At 57.5% G+C, this 20,943-nt stretch overlaps 1 protein-coding gene across 3 annotated transcripts; it reads left to right on the forward strand.

The window, feature by feature from the left end:
* Positions 1 to 1,214: 1,214 nt before the first annotated feature.
* Positions 1,215 to 20,738, forward strand: TIE1 (tyrosine kinase with immunoglobulin like and EGF like domains 1). Of its 3 annotated transcripts, none has more exons than XM_057545894.1 (23): positions 1,215 to 1,375; positions 4,084 to 4,401; positions 4,482 to 4,592; positions 6,058 to 6,213; positions 6,376 to 6,507; positions 6,668 to 6,808; positions 7,028 to 7,156; positions 7,979 to 8,124; positions 8,357 to 8,501; positions 10,793 to 11,080; positions 11,273 to 11,410; positions 11,597 to 11,893; positions 12,410 to 12,700; positions 13,041 to 13,231; positions 15,579 to 15,789; positions 15,951 to 16,061; positions 16,275 to 16,465; positions 17,453 to 17,566; positions 17,676 to 17,746; positions 18,901 to 18,941; positions 19,047 to 19,143; positions 19,231 to 19,330; positions 20,276 to 20,738. In XM_057545894.1, exons 1-23 carry the CDS (start codon positions 1,318 to 1,320, stop codon positions 20,345 to 20,347), a joined length of 3,549 nt encoding a protein of 1,182 aa, XP_057401877.1. In that variant the 5' UTR covers positions 1,215 to 1,317; the 3' UTR covers positions 20,348 to 20,738. The 3 variants fall into 3 exon arrangements, with proteins under 3 accessions (XP_057401877.1, XP_057401890.1, XP_057401880.1); XM_057545897.1 differs by having other exon boundaries at positions 1,216 to 1,375; positions 10,922 to 11,080; XM_057545907.1 differs by lacking the exon at positions 7,028 to 7,156.
* Positions 20,739 to 20,943: the final 205 nt, after the last annotated feature.

Here is a 20,943-nt window from a genome sequence, read left to right on the forward strand (position 1 = left end):
AAACCAGCTCAGTTAGGCTGCAGGGGCCCAGCTTCCCCCAGACAGTGAATTAGAGCCTGGTGAGTCCAAAAGAGAGTCCAGCTTTCACCCGGGAACAGACTCTGGGAAGATGTCACAGCCCCAAAAGGAGGGTTTGGACTCCCAAACCAGTCCCCTAACCTGGCACCAGGTCTCACCCCACCGCAACCACTCCATTCAAGGGCAGAGGAGTCACAGATTTCACTAGCAAGCCTGGCCATCGGAGGGCTCCAACACATCTCCCTCTGCTCCCTGCCAGGACAGACCCCCACTGCCACCCCGCCTCGGCAGGCATTCTGTGCCTGCGGGTCAGGCTCTGCTCTGGGAACTGCCAGTGGAGAGGTGGCATCAGGGCAGGGAGAGATGAGGGGCACAGCAGATCCATAGGGCTTCGGAGCCTTTGTCAAGGGGCTGGGACTGCTCCCAGGCTGTTATCAGCCCTCAAGAGTACGGGCGCTCCCTGGGTGGGGCTTCTGCTGCCCCAGTGCCCAAGGGTAATGACATCAGGCAGACAGTGTGCTGAAGCCTCTGTTACTGGCTTAACCCAAGGGACTCACTCCCTGTGCATTCTCTGGGTCTGCTTAGCATGAGTCCTTGAGGAGCAACGAAGTCAGAAGTTCAGGTCCCAGCCTCACCATGACCTCAGAGAGCCCTCAAGCCCTGCAGGCCTCAGTTTTCCCGTCTGTGAAATGAGAGAGTTACACAAGATTGAATCAAAGGGTTTTTGCCCTGAGTGTGTTCTTTTGTTCCTTTGTGTACATGCCAGATCCTTGTGTTCCATACATGAGCGGCTCTCGAGGACAACCATGTAACCACGTCCTGGGACGCATACTTGAGGAATCGTGTGTTTGTGCTGGAGGAGGGACACCCCAGAACAATATCCTCCCCCATCCCCTCTCAATAGGAGGAAGCCACCGGCTTCCTCCCTTTCCTGCCTCCTGCCTCCTGCGTGCTGGCAAGGCTGAGGACCACGCGGAGAAGAGGGGAGGGGAAACAGTCCAACAGTCCCCAGGTCTGTCCTTATCACAACCCTCCCCCACCTCAAGTGACCCCAGTCCAGGACCTTCCAGGCCACACCCATCCCCAGCCTTGTAGGGGCCGGACTAGGGGGGCCCAGAGGCCCAGAAGCAGGATAAGTCCTCCCCACCCCTCTCCCCGGCCCGCCTCCCACCCAAGCTAACTCATTTCCTCTTCCTCCCCAATACCAACACACACTGACAGCACAGGCTGAGCAGCCAGACCCAGAGTGACTGACCGTGGGCCCCACTTGTCCCGGCTGGCCTGGTCAGCCTCTGGATTATGGTCTGGCTGGGGCCCCCTTTGCTGCTCCCCATCTTCTTCCTGGCTTCTCATGTTGGTAAGTCTGCCCTGAACCTCCCCCCACCCAACCCCCAAAGCCCTGACTCCCCCCGAGAAAACCCTATCATCACTGCCATCACTTTCCTCTGCACCCTGATCCGCTAGAAAGTGGGATGAGGGCCTGGAAAACCCAGGCAGGCACCAGGGATTGGGGGAGGGGAGCAGCTATTGACTGTGTTGGAGGTGAACATCAGGGGGGAGCAGCAGGGCCTCTGGGCCCGTGAAGCTTTCCGTGGGTACTCACATGGTCAGTGTGTGGGACTCACTCAATTATTCATTTATCAAGCATTTATCAAGCACCAACAATATTCCAGGAGCTGTGCTAAGTGACAGGCCACTAGTTGAGAGGCAGACAGCCGCTAGATCTGTACAACAGATTAAATGGTGTTGACCTCCTATGGCTGTTACTAGGTTTAAAGGAGGTAATTTACACAGAGCACTTGGTAAGAGCTTCTGAATAAGCGGTAGCCGATTCCTTCAGTGTGGTGCCCACAGAGGATTAGAACGCAAAGGCCGCCTAGAGTGGTTCATGGTCTAGTGGGGGACACAGGACACCAGGTGAGCACTGAACAGATAGACACAGAGTAGCACCGAGGAGTCAGCTTACTCTGCTTCAGGGTAGGAGACGAAAAGGGATTCGGAAAGACTTCACTAAGAGGGGTGGTCTTCATTCCAGGCAGCCAGAACAATAGATGCAAGTCTCAGAGGCGGGGAAGTGCACAGGAGAGAGGGTTCCTGGAGGGAACGCAGCAGGAGGGGCAGTGTGAGCAGCAGAGGGCTCAAGAGCAAGCACTGCATCCTGAGGGCAATGGGGAGCCATGGAAGGTTGTAGGCCAGAGAGTCACAAGGTCTTAGAGGGATCACTTCGGAGGATGAGTTGAGGAAGGAGGAGTGTGGCTGTCAGGATGGTCCAGGGGGGTAAGGATGAGGGTTAACAAGGGCGGGCTTGGGGATGGGGATGAAGCCAAGAGGCTTTGAGGAAATAGAATTATGTGACTGATCGGGGCAGCCAGAGTGGTGCTCCGAGGTGTAGACTTTTAGAGTCAGACAACCGGGGTCTGCCAGTTACTCATCGTATGACCTTGGGCAAGTTATTTCTCTGAGCCTTAATTTGCCAGCTATAAAATTGGGGTGATAACACTCACCTCCCAGGAGAGTTGGAATGATAAAATGAGAGAACATAAGTAAAGTACCTGGCATATCACTGACCTCCAATAAACATTAATTATTATGACAGCAGGAGTACGAGTTGACTCCAAAGCTTGTATCTCAGGCAGGCTTTGTCGTCTGCCGAGGCAGGGAGCCCAGAGTGGAGCAGGTTTGGAAAGAGCTGATGGAAAGCAGGCCCGAGCTGAGAGGCCATTCAGGGGTTATTGACTCAGAAGTGATAGTGAAAGCCCAGGGAGGGGATGAGCTTGCTAGAGGAAGCGTGGAGAATAACTATCATGACCCTCCTCTGTGGATGGAAAGACATCAACTTCTGGAGGGTGTGAGGACCCAAAGGAAAACAGGTGCTCGGCACAGGACAGGCAGTCAGCTTCATTTACTCATGGCAGCCTCTCAAAGAATAGCCATTGATAAGTGAAGTAGCACTTAAACCAACTAACCACTTGGCAGTGAACAGGCAGGGACAGAGTAGGAGGGGCTCGGGAAGGTGTGGGCCCCGGGGCTGAGGAGGCTGGCAGGGCTCAGCCAGGCCTGGACTCCAGCTCTACTTGGTCCCTCCTGGCTGCTGCCTCACACTGTGTGCCCCAGCCTTTCATTCCACACCTTTACTCAGGCTGTGCCCTCTGCCTAGAATGCCCTTCCTACCACTGACCTCTCCCTATCCTCATTCTGAACCCTCACCGTACCCTGCTCAGCTGTAAGACCCTCAAGCTGTATCTCCCAGGAGACACCTGTTCATCCCCTGCCTCCCGCTTGCTGGGTTAGGCGTCCCTTCTCTGTGCTCCCCACACAGTGCCCTGCATTTGACGGGTAGGTCCATGTCTGTCTCCCCATGGGGCCCAGAGCTCTTTGGAAGGCAAAGACCAAGGCCCACCTGGTGTCTGTGTGTGTTTCAGCCCCAACTCTGCCCTAGGGTCTGCCCTCCCTGCTTCTGGCCTTTTGCTGGGCCCAGATCTCTCTTCCTTTCTGCCCCATAACCAGCTGGCTACAGAACCCAGCCTCTCCCACCTTCAATCCCAGCACAACAAACAGGTCCAGATTTCTGGAGTGATGGGGAGGGGTTCCTCCAAGACACTTCTGATCTCCACGGCTCTCCTAGCGGCACTCGGCGGTGGGGCGGGGGCGGGGAGGGCAGGGAGAGCGGCTCCCCTTTGCAGAGCAGCTGCAGAGACAGGTCAGGAAAGGGGACTGCCGGGAATAGAGGAAATGGAGACGGGGCGCATAGATCATTCTTTCTTTCCGAAGGCTGGGCTGTAAAGGGAAGCCATCTGGCAGGAGAAGGGAGGGGATGGGGAAGCCAGAGAAGGGGCTTTGTTTTTGTTTTTGTTCTTTTAGGATGAAGAGACTTGAAGGAAAGGGGCCAGTGCACCGGGAAGGGGACTGGGACAGGAAGGGACGGGGGTGGACGTGCCTGATAAAGTTCAGTGCCTGGGGGGGGGGGGGCGGGGAGAGGCTGGGAGGAGAGGGGCAAGAGGGGGAGGGCGGGGCAGGGGTGAGGGCGGGGCCCTGCCACATACGGAGCCCGGTATCCCGGTCCAGGCGCTGCGGTGGACTTGACGCTGCTGGCCGACCTGCGCCTGACCGAGCCCCAGCGCTTCTTCCTGACCTGCGTGTCCGGGGAGGCGGGGGCGGGCAGGGGCTCGGACGCCTGGGGGCCCCCGCTGCTGCTGGAGAAGGACGACCGCATCGTGCGCACGCCCCGGCCCTGGCAGCCCCTGCACCTGGCCCGCAATGGCTCGCGCCAGGTGACGCTGCGCGGCTTCTCGCAGCCCTCCGACCTGGTGGGCGTCTTCTCCTGCGTGGGCGGCGCGGGGGCGCGGCGCACGCGCGTCCTCTACGTGCACAACAGCCCAGGAGGTAAGTCCGGCCGCCGGCGGGGAGAAGGGGCAGGAGGGGCTGCCCTTGACCCCTGACCCCGCCCTCCATCCGCCTCGCAGCCCACCTGCTCCCGGACAAGGTCACACACACGGTGAATAAGGGCGACACGGCAGTACTTTCCGCGTGGGTGCGCAAGGAGAAGCAGACAGATGTGATCTGGAAGAGCAACGGTGAGAGGGGCATCTGAACTGGGTGGGCAGGTAAACCCATAGCTCTGACACCCCAGCACCTCCATGGCCCTCAGTGTTCCCAGTTTTGGCCCCTGACACAGCACCTGTTACCCCCACTGGCCAACCTCCGGGGCGCCCCCTCTCTCCTGCACCAGGTCCATGGGAAGCACCTGCATCCAACTCATCTCTAGCTGTGAGATGTCCTCCTACTGCGCCCAGAGGACCAGCAGCCTCGTGGTCAGCTACCTCCTTCCCTGTCACCCCCAAATTAGCGCTATGTTAACCCCTCACGTTGGACTCTCCTCTGAGAGTTAGCAGGTGCTATCACATTAGCCCGTCTGGCAGGGAGCAGCAGTCCCCATGCTGAAGAAGAGAACGGGTAACAAAGTCCCAGAACAGGCAAGGGAGGTTTGGCCTCTTCCAGAGATTTGTCAAGACACGTGCAGGGGCCTGGGCAGGCCTGGGGATCTCAGCCCAGGCCTGCCCCCACCCTGGCCCTGTCAGGCCCTCTGGGCACCCCATAGAAGGAAGCAGTTTTCCTGTGTGGCCCCAAAGGTTCCTGCCTCAGCTCTCACACCCACAGCCCTTTGGCTGACTCATGTGTCCCTGGGCTCCTGAGGGAGGAGGACCCTTCTCTTGGGCCAAGGGGTTTGCCTCCTGAGCTCCAGGCTCCCCGAACTGATGAGAGATGTGGAGAGTCAGGTAGACCTGCGTTCCCTAGAATCTCTGTTCCATCCTGAGCAAAGAGGCAAGAAGGGGTGGGGCAGGGACAAGGACCCTGATATTAGGATCCACACGTCCTGGAGGGAGAGGCTCCTGGGAACTAGCTTCATGAAGAAGAGGGGAAGAACATTCCAGGAGGAGGATTGATAAGAGCAAAGGCAGGAAGCTGTGAGATACCACAGTGTTTCTAGAAGAGATACAAGCAATTCAGGAATTCAGGAATGTTAGGAGTCAGGCAGGATGTGGAGAGGTATGGGCTACACAGTGGCCAAACTGGTGAAAAAGATTTGCTAAGGAGTCGGATGTTGTCTTGAGGGCAGTGGAGAACTCTGGAAGAGCTTAAGTAGGGGAGCTACTGCGCAATCTATTGGAGAAAAATCTCACTGGCTGCTGAGTGAAGGACGAACAGGAAGGGGGAGAGACTGGAGGCAGAGAGACAGCTTGGAAGGCTGTGGGAGGCTGGGAGCAGGGTGGTGGCAGTGCACGTGGAGAGGAGTGGGCAGCTTTAGGAGACGAGGGGGAGATTACACCGGACTTGGTGATTTACTGAGTGGTTGGTGGAGCATGGAAAAGGGGATGCTTCCCAGCTTTCTGGCTTGGGTCCAGACACTCGCTGGTGCCTTCCCCCAGGTCTGCTCACTCTGCCTGGCGCACGTTGATGTGACTCAGGCCGAGGTGGGCAGAGGGAGGGAACACCAGCTCTTGTGTGATGCTGAGGCCCCTGACCCGTTTATGCCCCCAGGATCCTACTTCTACACCCTGGACTGGCACGAGGCCCAGGAAGGGCGGTTTTTGCTGCAGCTCCCAAGCGTGCAGCCGTCATCAAGCGGCATCTACAGTGCCACCTACCTGGAAGCGAGCCCACTGGGCAGCGCCTTCTTTCGACTCATCGTGCGGGGTCAGGAGCAGAGGGCAGAGGTGGTGGGTGGTGTGGGAGGCTGGGAGCCCTATGGTACTTCCTGTGGACCCCCTGCATCCTCTGATCCCCCAGGGCTGCCCCAGTCCTCAGCAGCAGTGGTCCAGTGGGTGAGGGTCAGCTGCTGAGAGCACATTCCTGCAGGTTGTGGGGCAGGGCACTGGGGACAAGACTGTACCAAGGAATGCCCGGGCTGCCTGCATGGAGGTGTCTGCCACGACCAGGACGGCGAGTGTGTGTGCCCTCCTGGATTCACTGGGACCCGCTGTGAGCAGGGTAAGGAGGAGGGGGGCACTAGGACCTGGGCAGGAGAGGATGCCTGGCTGGGGGAAGACTCTCAAACCATGGGCATGGACCTTGGAGGGTGAACATGCCAAGTAGGTCTTGAACCCTGGGGCCCAGCAGAGGCCCCTACACCCACATGCCCTCTTTCTAGCCTGCAGAGAGGGCCGTTTTGGGCAGAGCTGCCAGGAACAGTGCCCAGGCACATCAGGCTGCCGAGGCCTCACCTTCTGCCTCCCGGACCCCTATGGCTGTTCTTGTGGATCTGGCTGGAGAGGAAGCCAGTGCCAGGAAGGTACGGACTAACCCACCCTCCGTGCTCCCTGACCCAGGCAGTCGGCTAGAAGCCTGGCCCCAGCCCTTCACTCTGGCCCTGACTTGCACACCAAGACCTCCATGGTCCCCGCTCACTTGGTCAGTGCCCTTTCTACCCAGCCTGTCATTACCCAGGCCCCAGCCGGCCCTCGTTGCCCCCTGACCTGTGCCCCTCTAACCACACCCCCTCTGTTCCCAGCCTGTGCCCCAGGTCATTTTGGGGCTGACTGCCACCTCCAGTGCCAGTGTCAGAACGGCGGCACTTGTGACCGCTTCAGCGGCTGCGTCTGCCCCTCCGGGTGGCATGGGGTGCATTGTGAGAAGTCAGGTACGAGCACGGGGGGCTCTGAGGTCCCTCGGAACAGGTCAGCCTTCACCAGACGCATCTCCCTGGCTCAAAGCCCTGCCCTCAGGGAGCTCATGGTCTGGAGGTTCTCACCGCCAGCCCACATCATCCATACAGGGATGGGCAGCACCCCAGAGTGGGTGGGAGCCCAGAGGAGGCCCTGACCAGCCTGAGAGAGTCAGGGAGGGCTTCTGGGAAGAGGTGCGATCTGAGATGGGATATGAAGGACAAGAGAAAGATGGCTGGAGAGAGAGCAGGACAACATCGGGGGGATTGAGGACTCAGGCTCAGGTACCAGGACAGTGGCGTGAGGGGAGGCTCCGGGAGTGATCAGAGGAGGTCAAATCTTGGGGCCTTTGAACGACAGGCTATAGGATTTGCACTTAATGTGAGAGGCCAGCAGGGAATTGTTGAAGAGGCACAGGGCTCTCAGGTTTGTGTTTGAGAGAGGACACTGGCTGCTGGGTGGGGAGTGGAAGCAGGAGAGCCTGGAAGACCTGTCGCAGGGCCCAGAAACGATGGAGGCCTGAACCAGCGTTCCGGCTGTGAGGCTGGCAAGGGGTCTGGTCTCCGTGTGGGAGGGTATGAGGAGGCGGAGGGTGCAGGAGGTAGACTCAGGGGCAGTCAGAGGTGGGCGTGAGGGCCCTGGAGGAGTTGCACAGGACTTTGCTGGCTTTCAGGCCTGGGTGACTGGGCTGCTGGCGGTACCGCCGCTAAGATGCAGGACTCCGGAGGAGGGGCGCTGTGGCAGTCACGTATCTGCCCTTGCAGGGCCTCCAGGATGCGTGTCCCCTCTCTCCCCAGACCGGATCCCCCAGATCCTGGACATGGTTTCAGAACTGGAGTTCAACTTAGAGACGACACCCCGGATCAACTGTGCCGCCGTGGGGAACCCCTTCCCAGTCCGGGGCAGCGTGGAGCTCCGCAAGCCAGACGGCACGGTCCTCCTGGTCAGCCCCGTGACCCCGGCCCAGGGCCCCTGCCCCTCCAGACCCCTGACCCCTCGGGGCTTTCTGCGGGCTCTGCCCACCGGCCTGACCACAGCTCAAATGGGGTCAGGCTGATTGTTGAGGGACCACCACCCAGGCTCTGTCGTCCCCTCATCAGCCTGGACGAGCACACTTGTATCCGCCACGTGGCACACATTCTCTGTGGTCTGTCCCCTTCCCCTATCTCTCTCAGTCCACCAAGGCCATTGTGGAGCCAGATAGGACCACAGCCGAGTTCGAGGTGCCCCGCTTGGCTCTTGGGGACAGTGGGCTCTGGGAGTGTCGCGTGTCCACGTCCGGTGGCCAAGACAGCCGACGCTTCAGGGTCAACGTCAAAGGTCAGTGATGTCCTAGCTGATGCTGCTCAGACTGGGCATCGTCGCAGGAAGGCCAAGGGCATCTAAGGCCACAGCCCAGCACCAGGCAGAGATGAGGGCTTGTCGTCAACCTGTGGCCTGGGCAGGGCATTGTCCAGGCTGGAGCACAGCTCAGTCCCATCTGGAAAGGGCATCCCATGCCCCAGAAAGGGGACACCCTGCAGCCTTGCCCAGGGTGATGCTTCCCCTCTCTACCTCCCCCAAACCCCACCCCATAGACACACAGTGCCTCTCACTCCACCTCTGGGATGCTGCATCCCCCCACCCCCCAACCCCGAGTCACACCACAGGGCACTCCTTGCCAGGACAGGGGAGTGCCTGGGGCTGTGGAGCTCAGAGGGTGACCTGCTTCATTTCCAGAGGTGCTTCCTGGTGAGTAAGGAGGTAGCTGCCAGCGCCCAGGATCGCTCAGAGCAGAGCACCCACACCCCGGTATAGGTGTCCCTCACCTTCTCCAGCACCATAAGCCTCAGACATTCACAGCCCCTGCCGCCCCTTGGCTCCTCTTTCCCTGTGCTCCTGACCCCGTCCTCCCCTGACATAAGCCCAGACCTCTTGCTCATCTTCCTCTTTCTCACTGCCAGACTCTGCTTCCCATTCTCTCTCCACTACTCTGTCACCCCCTCTACCACCCCGGTGCCCCACCTCCAGCCTTTCTCTTCTCACTCTCCCCAGGCTTTGGGCCCAGACAACTTGGCTTTGAATCTTCACTACAACTCTAGCTCCATCATCTAAGCAAGTTACTTATCTCCTCATAGCTTGTTTCTCTCTCTGTGAAATGAGGATATCAGCGCTCCCTTGATAGGGTTGCTGTAAAGATTAAATTAGATGATGCTTTTAAGCATTTAGCACAGTGCCTGACACAGGGTATGTGCTCAATGTATGTTGACATTTATTGTTATTATTAGTTAAAATGTCAACTATTTCTAAGATTTCAACCGTTCCCTAGCAACTCCCAGATATGATCTGCAGCCTGGACCCCTCTCCTGGGCCCCAGACCCAATTGGCGGGACCTCTGCGTAGTGGAGGTCTGGTTCTGAAGTCAGCATGGAAGTTACCTGGTGCATGACTCAAGGGCCCACTTTCTTTTTTTTTTTTTTTATTAGCACCTTTAATTATTATTTATTTACTTATTTATTTTTTGGGCTGTGTTGGGTCTTCGTTTCTGTGCGAGGGCTTCCTCTAGCTGCGGCAAACGGGGGCCACTCTTCATCATGGTGCACGGGCCTCTCACTATCGTGGCCTCTCTTGTTGCGGAGCACAGGCTCCAGACGCGCAGGCTCAGTAATTGTGGCTCACGGGCCTAGTTGCTCCGCGGCCTGTGGGATCTTCCCAGACCAGGGCTCGAACCCGTGTCCCCTGCATTAGCAGGCAGATTCTCAACCACTGCGCCACCAGGGAAGCCCCAAGGGCCCACTTTCTATCCAGCCACCTCCACATCTAACCCCACGTGTGAGCCACAGGCCCAGGGGCTCCATAGGATCCAAACTGGACCTTTCTCTCCCTCCAGACCAGCACTTCCTCCTGACATACCTCTTCCTGCCTGACCCCACTGTTCCCTCCCACCCCCTCAGCCACACCCCTGCACCTTCCTGGACCCTCCCCCATTCCCCCATCCATCCATCCATTCTTAGAAAATCCGCCTGGAAAATGTTTGAAAGAGGCAAGGGAACCAGTTAAGGCATTAATGCAATAATCCGGAGAGAAAAGCTAAGGCAGAAAGGGCAGTGACCATGGGGTGAGGAAACTGAGCAGGGGCACAAAAGCTGCTTGGAGCAGGATGGGCTGATTTTAGGTGGCCTGGTCAGATAGACCCTGTTCAAACCCTGGCTCCGTGTCTTTAAGCAAGTTGTTCCGTGTCTCTGAGCCTCAGTTTCTTCATTCATAACATAGGGGTGATGAGCCCTGCCTGAAGGCACTTGTCAGGATTAGAGACCATGCACATGAAGCATCCGGGTAGAGCAGGTGCTTCATCACCTGCTACTTTTTTTTTTTTTAATTAAGAGAGTGATGGATGATGGGGGAAGGGGCAGAGAGTAGGGTGACACTGCCGTGGGTTTCAGGTCCCTCCATCTGCACCCACTTTGCATGGGCAGAGTGCCCTCCCCCAAACCCCTGTCCAGCCATGCCACTCCCTCACTTCACATCTTTTGGGACATCCTCATGTCCTTATTGCCGAGTCCTTGCACCCTGAGCTGTCCTCCCTGGGCCCTGGACACTCTGGTCATCTGTTGAACTTGGTCTCTCCCCAGCCCAGGGGGTCCCCAGATCTAAACCAAAAACCAAAGTTGTCTTTGATGCCCAGAAGACAGAGTCTGCTCTTATTTCCAATGACGGGAGGGTGCTGTCTGGGCCATGCCTTACCCCGAGTCTCCTGGCAGTGCCCCCGGTGCCCCTGACTGCCCCTCGGCTCCTGGCCAAGCAGAGCCGCCAGCTCGTGGTCTCCCCGCTGGTCTCCTTCTCCGGGGATGGGCCCATCGCCTCTGTACGGCTGCACTACCGGCCCCAGGACAGCACCATGGCCTGGTCCACCATCGTGGGTGAGCGGGGCGAGAGCAGGGGGTGGGGAGGGGGGGTGGCTGGGGAAGGACGGGACGTCAGGCAGTGATGAGGGGAAAGGGGGGATGGAAAGGGAGGGAGAAGTGTGTGGAGAAGAGAGGGACTGAAGGGAGAGTGGTGGCTTCTGGAAGGGGTTGGGACTGAATAGTGTGTGCTGCACACCCCGCCCCCAGTGGACCCCAGTGAGAACGTGACGTTAATGAACCTGAGGCCGAAGACGGGATACAGTGTCCGCGTGCAGCTGAGCCGGCCAGGGGAAGGTGGGGAGGGGGCCTGGGGGCCTCCCACCCTCATGACCACAGACTGTCCTGGTGAGAGGCCAAGAGTTATCCCTTTCTGCCCCCCAGGGGTTACTGTCCTATGCACTCAGGGTTGTCATGGCTTGTCCACCCTGGGGGTCCCTGCCTTTCCCACTGGAGGTTGTCCCCTGGGGATCAGTATCCCGTCCGGCCCCAGGGACCCACCGGACAGTTCTGACCCCCGACCTCTGGCCCCAGAGCCCTTGTTGCAGCCGTGGCTGGAGGGCTGGCATGTGGAGGGCCCCGACCGGTTGCGAGTGAGCTGGTCCTTACCCTCGGTGCCGGGGCCACTGGTGGGCGATGGTTTCCTGCTGCGCCTGTGGGACGGGGCCCGGGGACAGGAGCGGCGGGAGAACGTCTCGTCCCCCCAGGCCCGCACCGCCCTCCTGACCGGACTCACACCTGGCACCCACTACCAGCTGGACGTGCGACTCTACCACTGTACCCTCCTGGGCCCAGCCTCACCCGCTGCTCGTGTGCTTCTGCCCCCCAGCGGTACGCTGGGGAGGGGGTGATGGGCTCAAGACGAGGGAGGACATGGGACGCAGGGAACACAGGAGACCCAAAAGGACATAGGAGGTTATAGGAGCCTGGATGGACATGCAGAGAGCATTGAACGTGAAAACATGGGCATAGGGAGGACCCGGGATGTGAGGCAGACACAAGCACGGGGAGAACATGACACAGGGAAGGATACAGGGTACCAGGAGGACATGGGACTTGGTGGGAACACAGGGTGTGGGGGGACATGGGGAGGACCTATGACACTGGGAGGGTCTGGGCCGCCAGGAAGACTTGGCATGTAAGGAGAACCAGGGGCAGCAGAAGCTCAGGGGTGAAGGAACCCGCAGGGAGAGGGATTCAGCCCAGGAAGGAAGGAGGAGGTTGGCGGGGTGGCTCCCATTCTGGGGCTCGCGGAGCCGGGGACACAGCTAGAGTGGATCTGTCTGACCCCACAGCCACACAGCCCGGTCCCATCTGAGCCCTGCCTTCTCACCCCCGTGTCCGCAGGGCCCCCAGCCCCCCGACACCTCCACGCCCAGGCCCTTTCAGACTCCGAGATCCAGCTGGTGTGGCAGCGCCCAGAGGCTCCAGCTGGGCCTATATCCAAGTACATTGTGGAGGTGCAGGTGGCTGAGGGCTCAGGAGACCCGCTGTGGATGGACGTGGACAGGCCCGAGGAGACGAGCACCGTCGTCCGTGGCCTCAACGCCAGCACGCGCTACCTCTTCCGTGTGCGGGCCAGTGTCCAGGGCCCCGGTGACTGGAGCAACATGGTAGAAGAGTCCACCCTAAGCAACGGTGAGAGGGCGGGGCCCAAGAGGACTCCTGGACCACAGGATCAGTCTCAATGCTCTCTCCTTCCAAGTGATCCCCTGCCTTGGAGCTAGGGCATCCTAGGCCCCCTCCCAACAAATGACACAAGCCCTGGCACTGGGGACCCTGACCCTTCCCTTCCTATGACCCATTGTCCTAGTGCTGGAAAAATCATGTCATTCCAGACCCATTGGTCCTAGGCCTGATATACCTGCTCCCTCCCTGGAACTGGGATCTCTGACCTCTCCCTCTGTGTGACCCCATGGTGGCCTCTGGGTTCCCTGACCCAGGCGTCCCTATGATCTGCCCCTCTTATTGGATCCAGGGCTGCAGAGTGAGGGCCCGGTCCAAGAGGTCCAGGCAGCTGAAGAGGGTCTGGATCAACAGCTGGTCCTGGCTGTGGTGGGCTCTGTGTCTGCCACCTGCCTTACCATCCTGGCTGCCCTCTTAACCCTGGCGTGCATCCGCAGAAGCTGCCTGCATCGCAGACGCACCTTCACCTACCAGTCGGGATCGGTCAGTCACCTGTACCCTTCTCAGGGCACATGTGTGCAGACCTTGTGTATATACGTTCCTACCTATACACACATGAGTATTTGTACACTGCGAGCGTGTGTGTGTGTGTGCGCGCGTGCACATGGGTGTTTATGTCATAGGTATAAGACTACACTCAACAACGTGCAAGGGTGCAATACTTATCAATAATTTTCTCTATTTCTCTAGAAGTGAACTCAGCTCACAGCCCATTTATATTCGTGGTGACATGTTTAATATCCCCAGTTCAGAATCACTTGGTTATGTCCATGTTGCACCACGGTCAATTAAGGATTCTCCCCCTTCTCACAAGGGGTGGTGGAAGCCTGGGAAGCCTGGTGATAACGTAGGGAACGCCTGGGCTCTGTGCCGGCCTCTGTCCGGGCAGGCTGTCCCGCACTTGGGTACCAGCGTGCACCTGCACGCATCTGTGACTCATGTCCTCAGCCCTTCCGTAGCCTCCTTCCTGCCAGCAGGGCACTCGCGCTGTGAGTTCCTCATCCCAACCTCCATCCTTGCAAATCCCAGGGGCTCCTTGGGGAGACCTAAGTTCTCCAAGGGGCTTCCCTGTGCCCTGCAGAAGGCAGCGTATTCTATGGCCCTCAGACCCGTTGCTGCAGACCCTCCTACAGCTGTTGAGCTGGGCCTGCAGCCTCACCTGTCACTCCTGGAGACAGGAAGCACAGGCCTCCACTCTTCTTGGCTTCCCTGTAAACCTGGCTGAGCTTTCTGTCCTGCCTATGCCCCTCCAGCCAGCAGGCCCACACCGAGGGGCTGGGGGTGGGGGTGGGGTGCTGGCTCCTCTTCAGGGACGAGGCATCACCTCATCTTGTCACCTCCTCCCATCTCTCTCTCCTCTGGGATCTTCCCCACTGTTGTCACTTATGATCTGAACTCTGACCTTGGTCCTCTGTGCCTGGGCTCTTGATATTTACAGCCAAGCTTTGGCATTTCAAAAAAACAAAAACAAAAAACTTCTCTCTCAAGGGCTGATCCTTGTGATAGAAAGCCTAGTGTCTGAGGCTATTGTCTCTGCCATGCCTTTAGAAAACTCCCTTCAGAGATTCAATCAGCCTCTTTGTTCCAGGCTGCATTGGCCTCCTTCTGAGGTCAGTGTGTGCAGAAAGCGGCCCTGGCTGTGGCAGGGGAGGGTCACGGGTACGAATGTGGAGGGAAGGAGTAGGAAAGCAGCCTTAAATGGGTATAGCACCCTGACATATATCAAGATGTACCCCTGCTACATGCACCTGCGTGCGCGTATGCGTGCGTGTATGCATGAGCGCGTGTGCCGGGCGTGAGTGCACGTGTGCGTCCCTGTGAGTGCCCCCATCTGTACGCGCCTGTGTCCCTCTGCTTGTGCTCCTGCCTGAGCACATGTCCACGTGTAGCTCTCATGGATGCCCTGCATAGGGGCCACCACTAGAACGTGTGTGTGCATGCTGGTGTGTGCCTTCAGCTGTCCGTGTTTTCTGTGACTCCATGTGACCTGTGTCCTCAGCCCTCGCCCCTCAAGCTGGGCTGCAGCTCACGTAGGGACCACACCCACCACCAGGTCTGTCTTAACCCTTCTTTTGGTTCTCATACTGGCAGCGCCCATGGTCCTGTTCAGCGGTTCCCTCTTCCTGCTATCAGCCCTGTGCAGGTGGCCCAGCTCCTGCTTGGTTGGGGGGAGTGGATGTTCCCTTTTTTGTGCTCTTTCTATCCTCAGGTCCCGGGGTGATTTGAGAGCTATGGGTGGTCGCCAAGTGGGTGGACAGGGGTAATCTCTGCTTCCACTGCTGTGGAGAAGAAAACCCATCCACTGGCTCCCAGCAGCTCAGGGCTTAGCACGGAGTAGGTGCGCAGTAAATGCACCCTAGCCCACCGCCCAGGGCTGGAATCCCCTCCAGAGCGTCCTTGGTGACAAAAAAAAAACTGGTTGTGGGATTAGCACAATAAGGGGAAGCTCATTACACCCCATCACAGTTCATTCCAGTTCCTTTCAATTTTAAATGTTAGGAGTATCATCCTTCCATCGACTCATGTCTTGGCTTCTAGCAATTTTACCCACTCCTTGTTCCTCCAGAGCCCCACACACCTGATCCCCAGGTGGCGGCCTCTGCATGTCTCTCCTTGGACATCTGTCCACCCAACAGCCCACCTATGGCTCCATCTCATATGATTCCATCTCAGTATGTGTCCTGTGTCTGACTGTGCCTGGCTGGCCACCAGGGTGCCCTCTGTCGAGTCTCTGTCCATTTGTCTAACCACTCTTTGTCTGCCTATCTGTGCATCTTGCTGCCCCTGTCTCTTGTGCGGACTGTCTGCCCACTTGTCCCATCCTATGAAGGGTGAGGAGACCATCCTGCAGTTCAGCTCGGGCACCTTGACACTGACCCGGCGGCCAAAACCACAGCCCGAGCCCCTGAATTACCCAGTGCTGGAATGGGAGGACATCACCTTTGAGGATCTCATTGGGGAGGGGAACTTCGGCCAGGTCATCCGGGCCATGATCAAGAAGGACGGACTCAAGATGAACGCAGCCATCAAGATGCTGAAAGGTCCGCTGCGAGTGACTCCCGCCCAAGCCCTGACCCTCTCCTTTGTCCCACAATCCCAGGCCCCACCTGGCTTCCACCAGCAACTGACACCAGCCCTCACCAGCCCATACCCTTTCTCCAGGGTTATTTTCGGCAAAAGTGATATTGGATTCTTTACACAGAGTATGCCTCTGAAAATGATCATCGTGACTTCGCGGGAGAACTGGAAGTTCTGTGCAAATTGGGGCATCACCCCAACATCATCAACCTCTTGGGGGCCTGTGAGAACCGAGGTGAGCTCCCAACTCATTACCTACCCTTTCTTCCAAACCCCCATTATCAGCCGTCACCCTTGCATCTGTAGCTTGTGGGAAGCTTCGGGACACCGAAACATCACTATTGGTTCTCCTTCGTGCACCAGGTTCCCTGTCTAGTACCATGGGGTGCCTGCTGCCACCCCAGGTTGCCTGAGTATAAACCACCACCCTGTATTCCTCACCTCCCAGGTTACTTGTATATCGCCATTGAATATGCCCCCTATGGGAACCTGCTTGATTTCCTGAGGAAGAGCCGGGTCCTGGAAACTGACCCAGCTTTTGCCCGAGAACATGGAACGGCCTCCACCCTCAGCTCCCGGCAGTTGCTGCGTTTTGCCAGTGATGCCGCCAATGGCATGCAGTACCTGAGTGAGAAGCAGGTGTGTGTGAGTGTGTGTTGGGGGAGGTGAGGGGAGACCATCGAGCGGACTTCAGGAGATTAAATTGGCAGGCTCTAATTGATGTGGGATTGAGGAATAAAGAGGGACGTGACCCCATCCTGTCCTGGATGAGTGGGTGAGAACACCTGGCGAGAAGCAGGTCTGAAAAAGGTGTTGCATTTGAAGCATCCGAGGGACATCATGGTGGAGGTGCTGGCTTAGCGGTTGAAGAAGCCAGCCTAAAACTCAGGAGGGAGGCCTGGGCCAGAGACGACAGTCTGGGAGCTGTCACTTCATAGATGGTGACACTGGTAGCCAGGGAGTGGGCAAGACTCACCAGGAGAGGCTGGAGGGTAGAACAGACAGGGGAGGCCTGAGAACAAGTTCAAGGACACCCTGCTTGAATGAAAGGAGAGAGGGGACAGTTGTAGGGGGTGACCAGAGACTGAGGGGAGGCATTTTGAAGTTATTAAAGTTTTGAGTATCTTTGAAAGCAGAGGGGAAGGGGCCAAGATAGAGGGAGGGGTGATGGAGAGAGGTCTCTGAGGAAGGTGGAGGGCCCAGTGGGGAGGATCTGGAACTCAAGGGAGAGGTCACTTTGGGCAAGAGAAGGGCCTTTCCATGCTCATCAGTGGGGTGGGGGTCGGGGAGAGGTCAGGAAAGACGGGGTCAGGGAGCATGCAAAGAGGAGAAGGTGCAGTGTGGTCACTGGGGAAAAGCCCACCTTCGTCCCAGGAGAGGGATACAGCCTGAACTTGGCCGTGGCCCAGGTCACAAGAAGGAAGGGATGACAGCCAGCACTGTGGTTCTTCTCAGGCAGGAGTTTCTGATCCAGGATGAGGCCTGGGTTGGGGGGCAGAAGAGTAAGGGGCTACTAAAGGCACGGAGGGGCCCACGAAGCCAGCCGCAGGGCCAGACCCCTCGCTGGCCCCGGAGTCTGGGGCTCACTCATCCCCCATCTTTCCTGACTTCTGACCATGCCTGCAGTTCATCCACAGGGACCTGGCTGCCCGAAACGTGCTAGTCGGAGAGAACCTGGCCTCCAAGATTGCGGACTTCGGCCTTTCTCGGGGGGAGGAGGTTTATGTGAAGAAGACGATGGTAAGTCTCACTGGGTCCCCCTCTCAGGGCCGGACCCGGCCCTGCCTCCCGGAACCTGCTGAACAGCCCCTTTCTCGTCACCTGACCCCTCAAACCCACTCTCTCCCAGGGGCGTCTCCCCGTGCGCTGGATGGCCATTGAGTCTCTGAACTACAGTGTCTATACCACCAAGAGCGATGTGTGAGTGTGGGGGGGAGGGGCGGGAGGGTCTGGTCCCCTGAGGATGCTTGTAGATGTAACCTGGACGCACCTCAGAGATGTCTCAGGTAGTCCAAGGCGTGACTTGGCCATCCCTATGGTGTGTTCCAGGTGTGACACAGGTGTGACACAGACATGTCTCAGGTATACCTTGGCCATGCCCGGCATCTTAGTGGGAAGGCGTGGGGCTAGCTGGAAGGAAGTTTCAACTTGGAAGGTGTGTCAGGAGTAGGATTGGAGTAGGGGAGGTTTAGGGCTATATTTGACTAAGAGACTGGAGGATGCCTTGGAGAGGCTTGGGGATGCTGGTGGATAACGCCTGGGTGAATGGAGAGACCACTCAGAGAATGTTCTAGCCTTCCTCTCTGAAGGGCAGGTCATCCCCACCCAAGGACCTAACCAGAGCATGACCCCCAAGACGCCCTCTCTGCGCTCCCTCCTCCAAACAGCCATCCTGGCACACCCCTGCCCTTCTCTCCAGGGAGCCTGGCCTGCCCAGCGCTCCAGCCCTGGCTCTGCCCCTTGCCCCAAGCCCCTTGGCCTGGGCGGCCTGGCTCACTATCCACCACACCACCACCCCTCTGATCACTACTTGCCTACTTCCTGCTTCTGCCCCAAGACCCCTGAGATTCCCTCCCCGCAACTAGAACCTCCACCCTGGCCTCAGCCGCCTCTGACCTGCACAGCTGTTGTTACAATAGAAGAGGCAGTTAAGAGCAAGGGCTTTGGAGCGAGACTGCCAGGGTTTGAATCCCAGCTCTGCCACTTACTAGCTGTGTGGCCTTGGGTGAGCTAGCTAAGCTCTCAGTGCCTCTGTGTCTCCATCTGTAAAATGGGGATAATAATGGTACCTATACCATAAGGTTGGTGTGAGGGTTAAATGAATTAACATATACGTTAAATGATCAGTGCCTCGCTTACGGTAAGTGCACAGTAAAAATGTTAGCTATGATTACATTAAGCCTGGGAGGCTGTGAAGGAGTTTCAGTTGCAGAGACAACAGCTGGCCAAGGCCAGACCCTTGCAAAGTAGATACACACAGGGGCTGGGAGGGGCTGCACGCCCGGGGTAGGTAGACACTAAGCTGCTGGGCCCCGGGGCCTAGAAGGTAACTAAGTACATCCTCCTCATTTCAGTTGGTCCTTTGGGGTCCTCCTCTGGGAGATCGTGAGCCTTGGTGAGTCCCTGACCCCTGTCCCCGAGAGGGGCCCCACCTTCTCCCTACCCCACCCCCACCCTCCCTCCTGGGCCCTGGGCTGAGAGAGCGTTGCCCCTCCCGCAGGGGGCACCCCGTACTGCGGCATGACATGTGCCGAGCTCTATGAGAAGCTGCCGCAGGGCTACCGCATGGAGCAGCCTCGCAACTGTGACGATGAAGTGTGAGTCCCCTCAGCCTTGAGCCCCGGGAACCCCGTCACCCCAGCAGGCCCTGACCCACCCTCACCTCAGCGATCCCCCACCTGCAGGTACGAGCTGATGCGGCAGTGCTGGCGGGACCGTCCGTACGAGCGACCCCCCTTTGCCCAGATCGCGCTGCAGCTGGGCCGAATGCTGGAAGCCAGGAAGGTGAGGAGCCTGGGGGGACGGGGGCTGGTCTCGCCGAGCTCACAGGGGTGCCCTCTCATAGGAGCCAGAGAGCAGCAGCCTCTGCGTCCCTGTCCCCACCACTAGCTGCACCACAGCTAGGCCGGGCCCTGGGATGCAGCCCCCCCTTTCCAGCTCTCACTGGGTTGGACACGAGGCCCTTCTAAACTCTTCCAAGGCCACTGATTAGCCTCAGCAGCAAGTCCTTGTCCCAGGTCCCAGGTCCCAGACTCCCTGCCTGTCCTCTGCTGGGGCCATCAGCCCATTCTCATCTGGGACACCTCACCTGGCACAGAGCCAGAGTGGAATCATGGATGGTCAGCTCACCAAATGGATGGAGGATGAATGAATGACCCAGTAACTGAATGAATGAATGAATAGAATTAGTGGATGGATGATACAATAATCAATCAAATAAACACGTAATTAAATAACTGAATCTAATAAGCATATAAATTAATGAATTATCAAATAAATATAAGTGAAGAAATGCATCAAAATGAGTAACGTGAAGACTTTGTCATATGAATTAATTAATCACTAAGTAGTTAAAGGAGTTATTAAACTATCTTAAGAATGAAGGAATAATCAAATAACCAGAAAAATGGGTAAATCAAGAATAGCCTTATAAATAGATGAATAAGTAAATGAATGGATGAATGCATTAGCAATCAATTCATCGGATAAGGGCATGAAAAAACTCCTATTGAACAATTGTGTCAAGGGTCTCTCATGTGAGCCCCCAGCTGTGGTCTGATGACCTTGCTGCTCTGGGCTGGTGAGGACCACCCTTGGCAATGGGGTCATCTTGAGTCTCCAGAACAAATCCGTGTCACTTCAAATACCCCAACCACGTGGAAGTCAAGGACCTCCAGGGCAGGCACGCCCCCATCCCTGGCCCCCACTAAAGCTTGCTCTGCTCCCCAGGCCTATGTGAACATGTCACTGTTTGAGAACTTCACGTACGCGGGCATCGACGCTACAGCTGAGGAGGCCTGAGCTGCCATCCGGCCAGAACGTGGCTCTGCTGGCCAGAGCAAACTCGGCTCTTCAACCTGTGACTTCTGACCCTTGTCGCCTGAGCTGCCTCAAGGAATTGTTTTTTAACTTAAGGAAGAAAAAAGGGGATCCAGGGATGGGGTGGGCTTCGGGGGGGTGGGTCCTCATCCTTTGCAGTTGCTCCCAGTGCCTCCTGAATCACTGACGGCTACCCTCACGTCCTTCGTTCTAGTTCAGCTGTTCCACGTTTGTGCTCTTCTGTTCCCTGCCCTCAAACCCCTGCTTCAGCCCCTCCACTCAAGCCAGCACTCATACCACTAACATGCCCTGTTCAGCTGCGCCCCACTCCCAGCCTTGTAATCAGGAAAAATAAATGCTCTGAGAAGCTCCATCCGATGTCTACCTTTTACTGCTGGTCAATCCCAGGGAGAAGTTAAGCCAAAGAGGGAGAAACTGGACTTTCCAGGAAAAGAAATGCTATCCCTGGTTACACTGTCATTATTCCAAGCCCTCTACGGGGGTTGCCTCTCCATGATGGGAGATGTTCTTGAAGACCTATTTTATACATACATTGCCCCCACATCTCCGTCATAATG

Source organism: Balaenoptera acutorostrata, chromosome 1, assembly GCF_949987535.1.
Source record: "Balaenoptera acutorostrata chromosome 1, mBalAcu1.1, whole genome shotgun sequence".
NCBI lineage: Eukaryota > Metazoa > Chordata > Mammalia > Artiodactyla > Balaenopteridae > Balaenoptera > Balaenoptera acutorostrata.

Excerpts from the sequence above, each read along its gene's own strand:
- TIE1 (XM_057545894.1), top strand. The coding sequence starts at position 1,318 with ATGGTCTGGCTGGGGCCCCCTTTGCTGCTCCCCATCTTCTTCCTGGCT. Across the intron at positions 16,062-16,274 it reads GGGGGCCTGTGAGAACCGAG|GTTACTTGTATATCGCCATT; the intron begins GTGAGCTCCCAA and ends CTCACCTCCCAG. Across the intron at positions 17,567-17,675 it reads TTTATGTGAAGAAGACGATG|GGGCGTCTCCCCGTGCGCTG; the intron begins GTAAGTCTCACT and ends ACTCTCTCCCAG.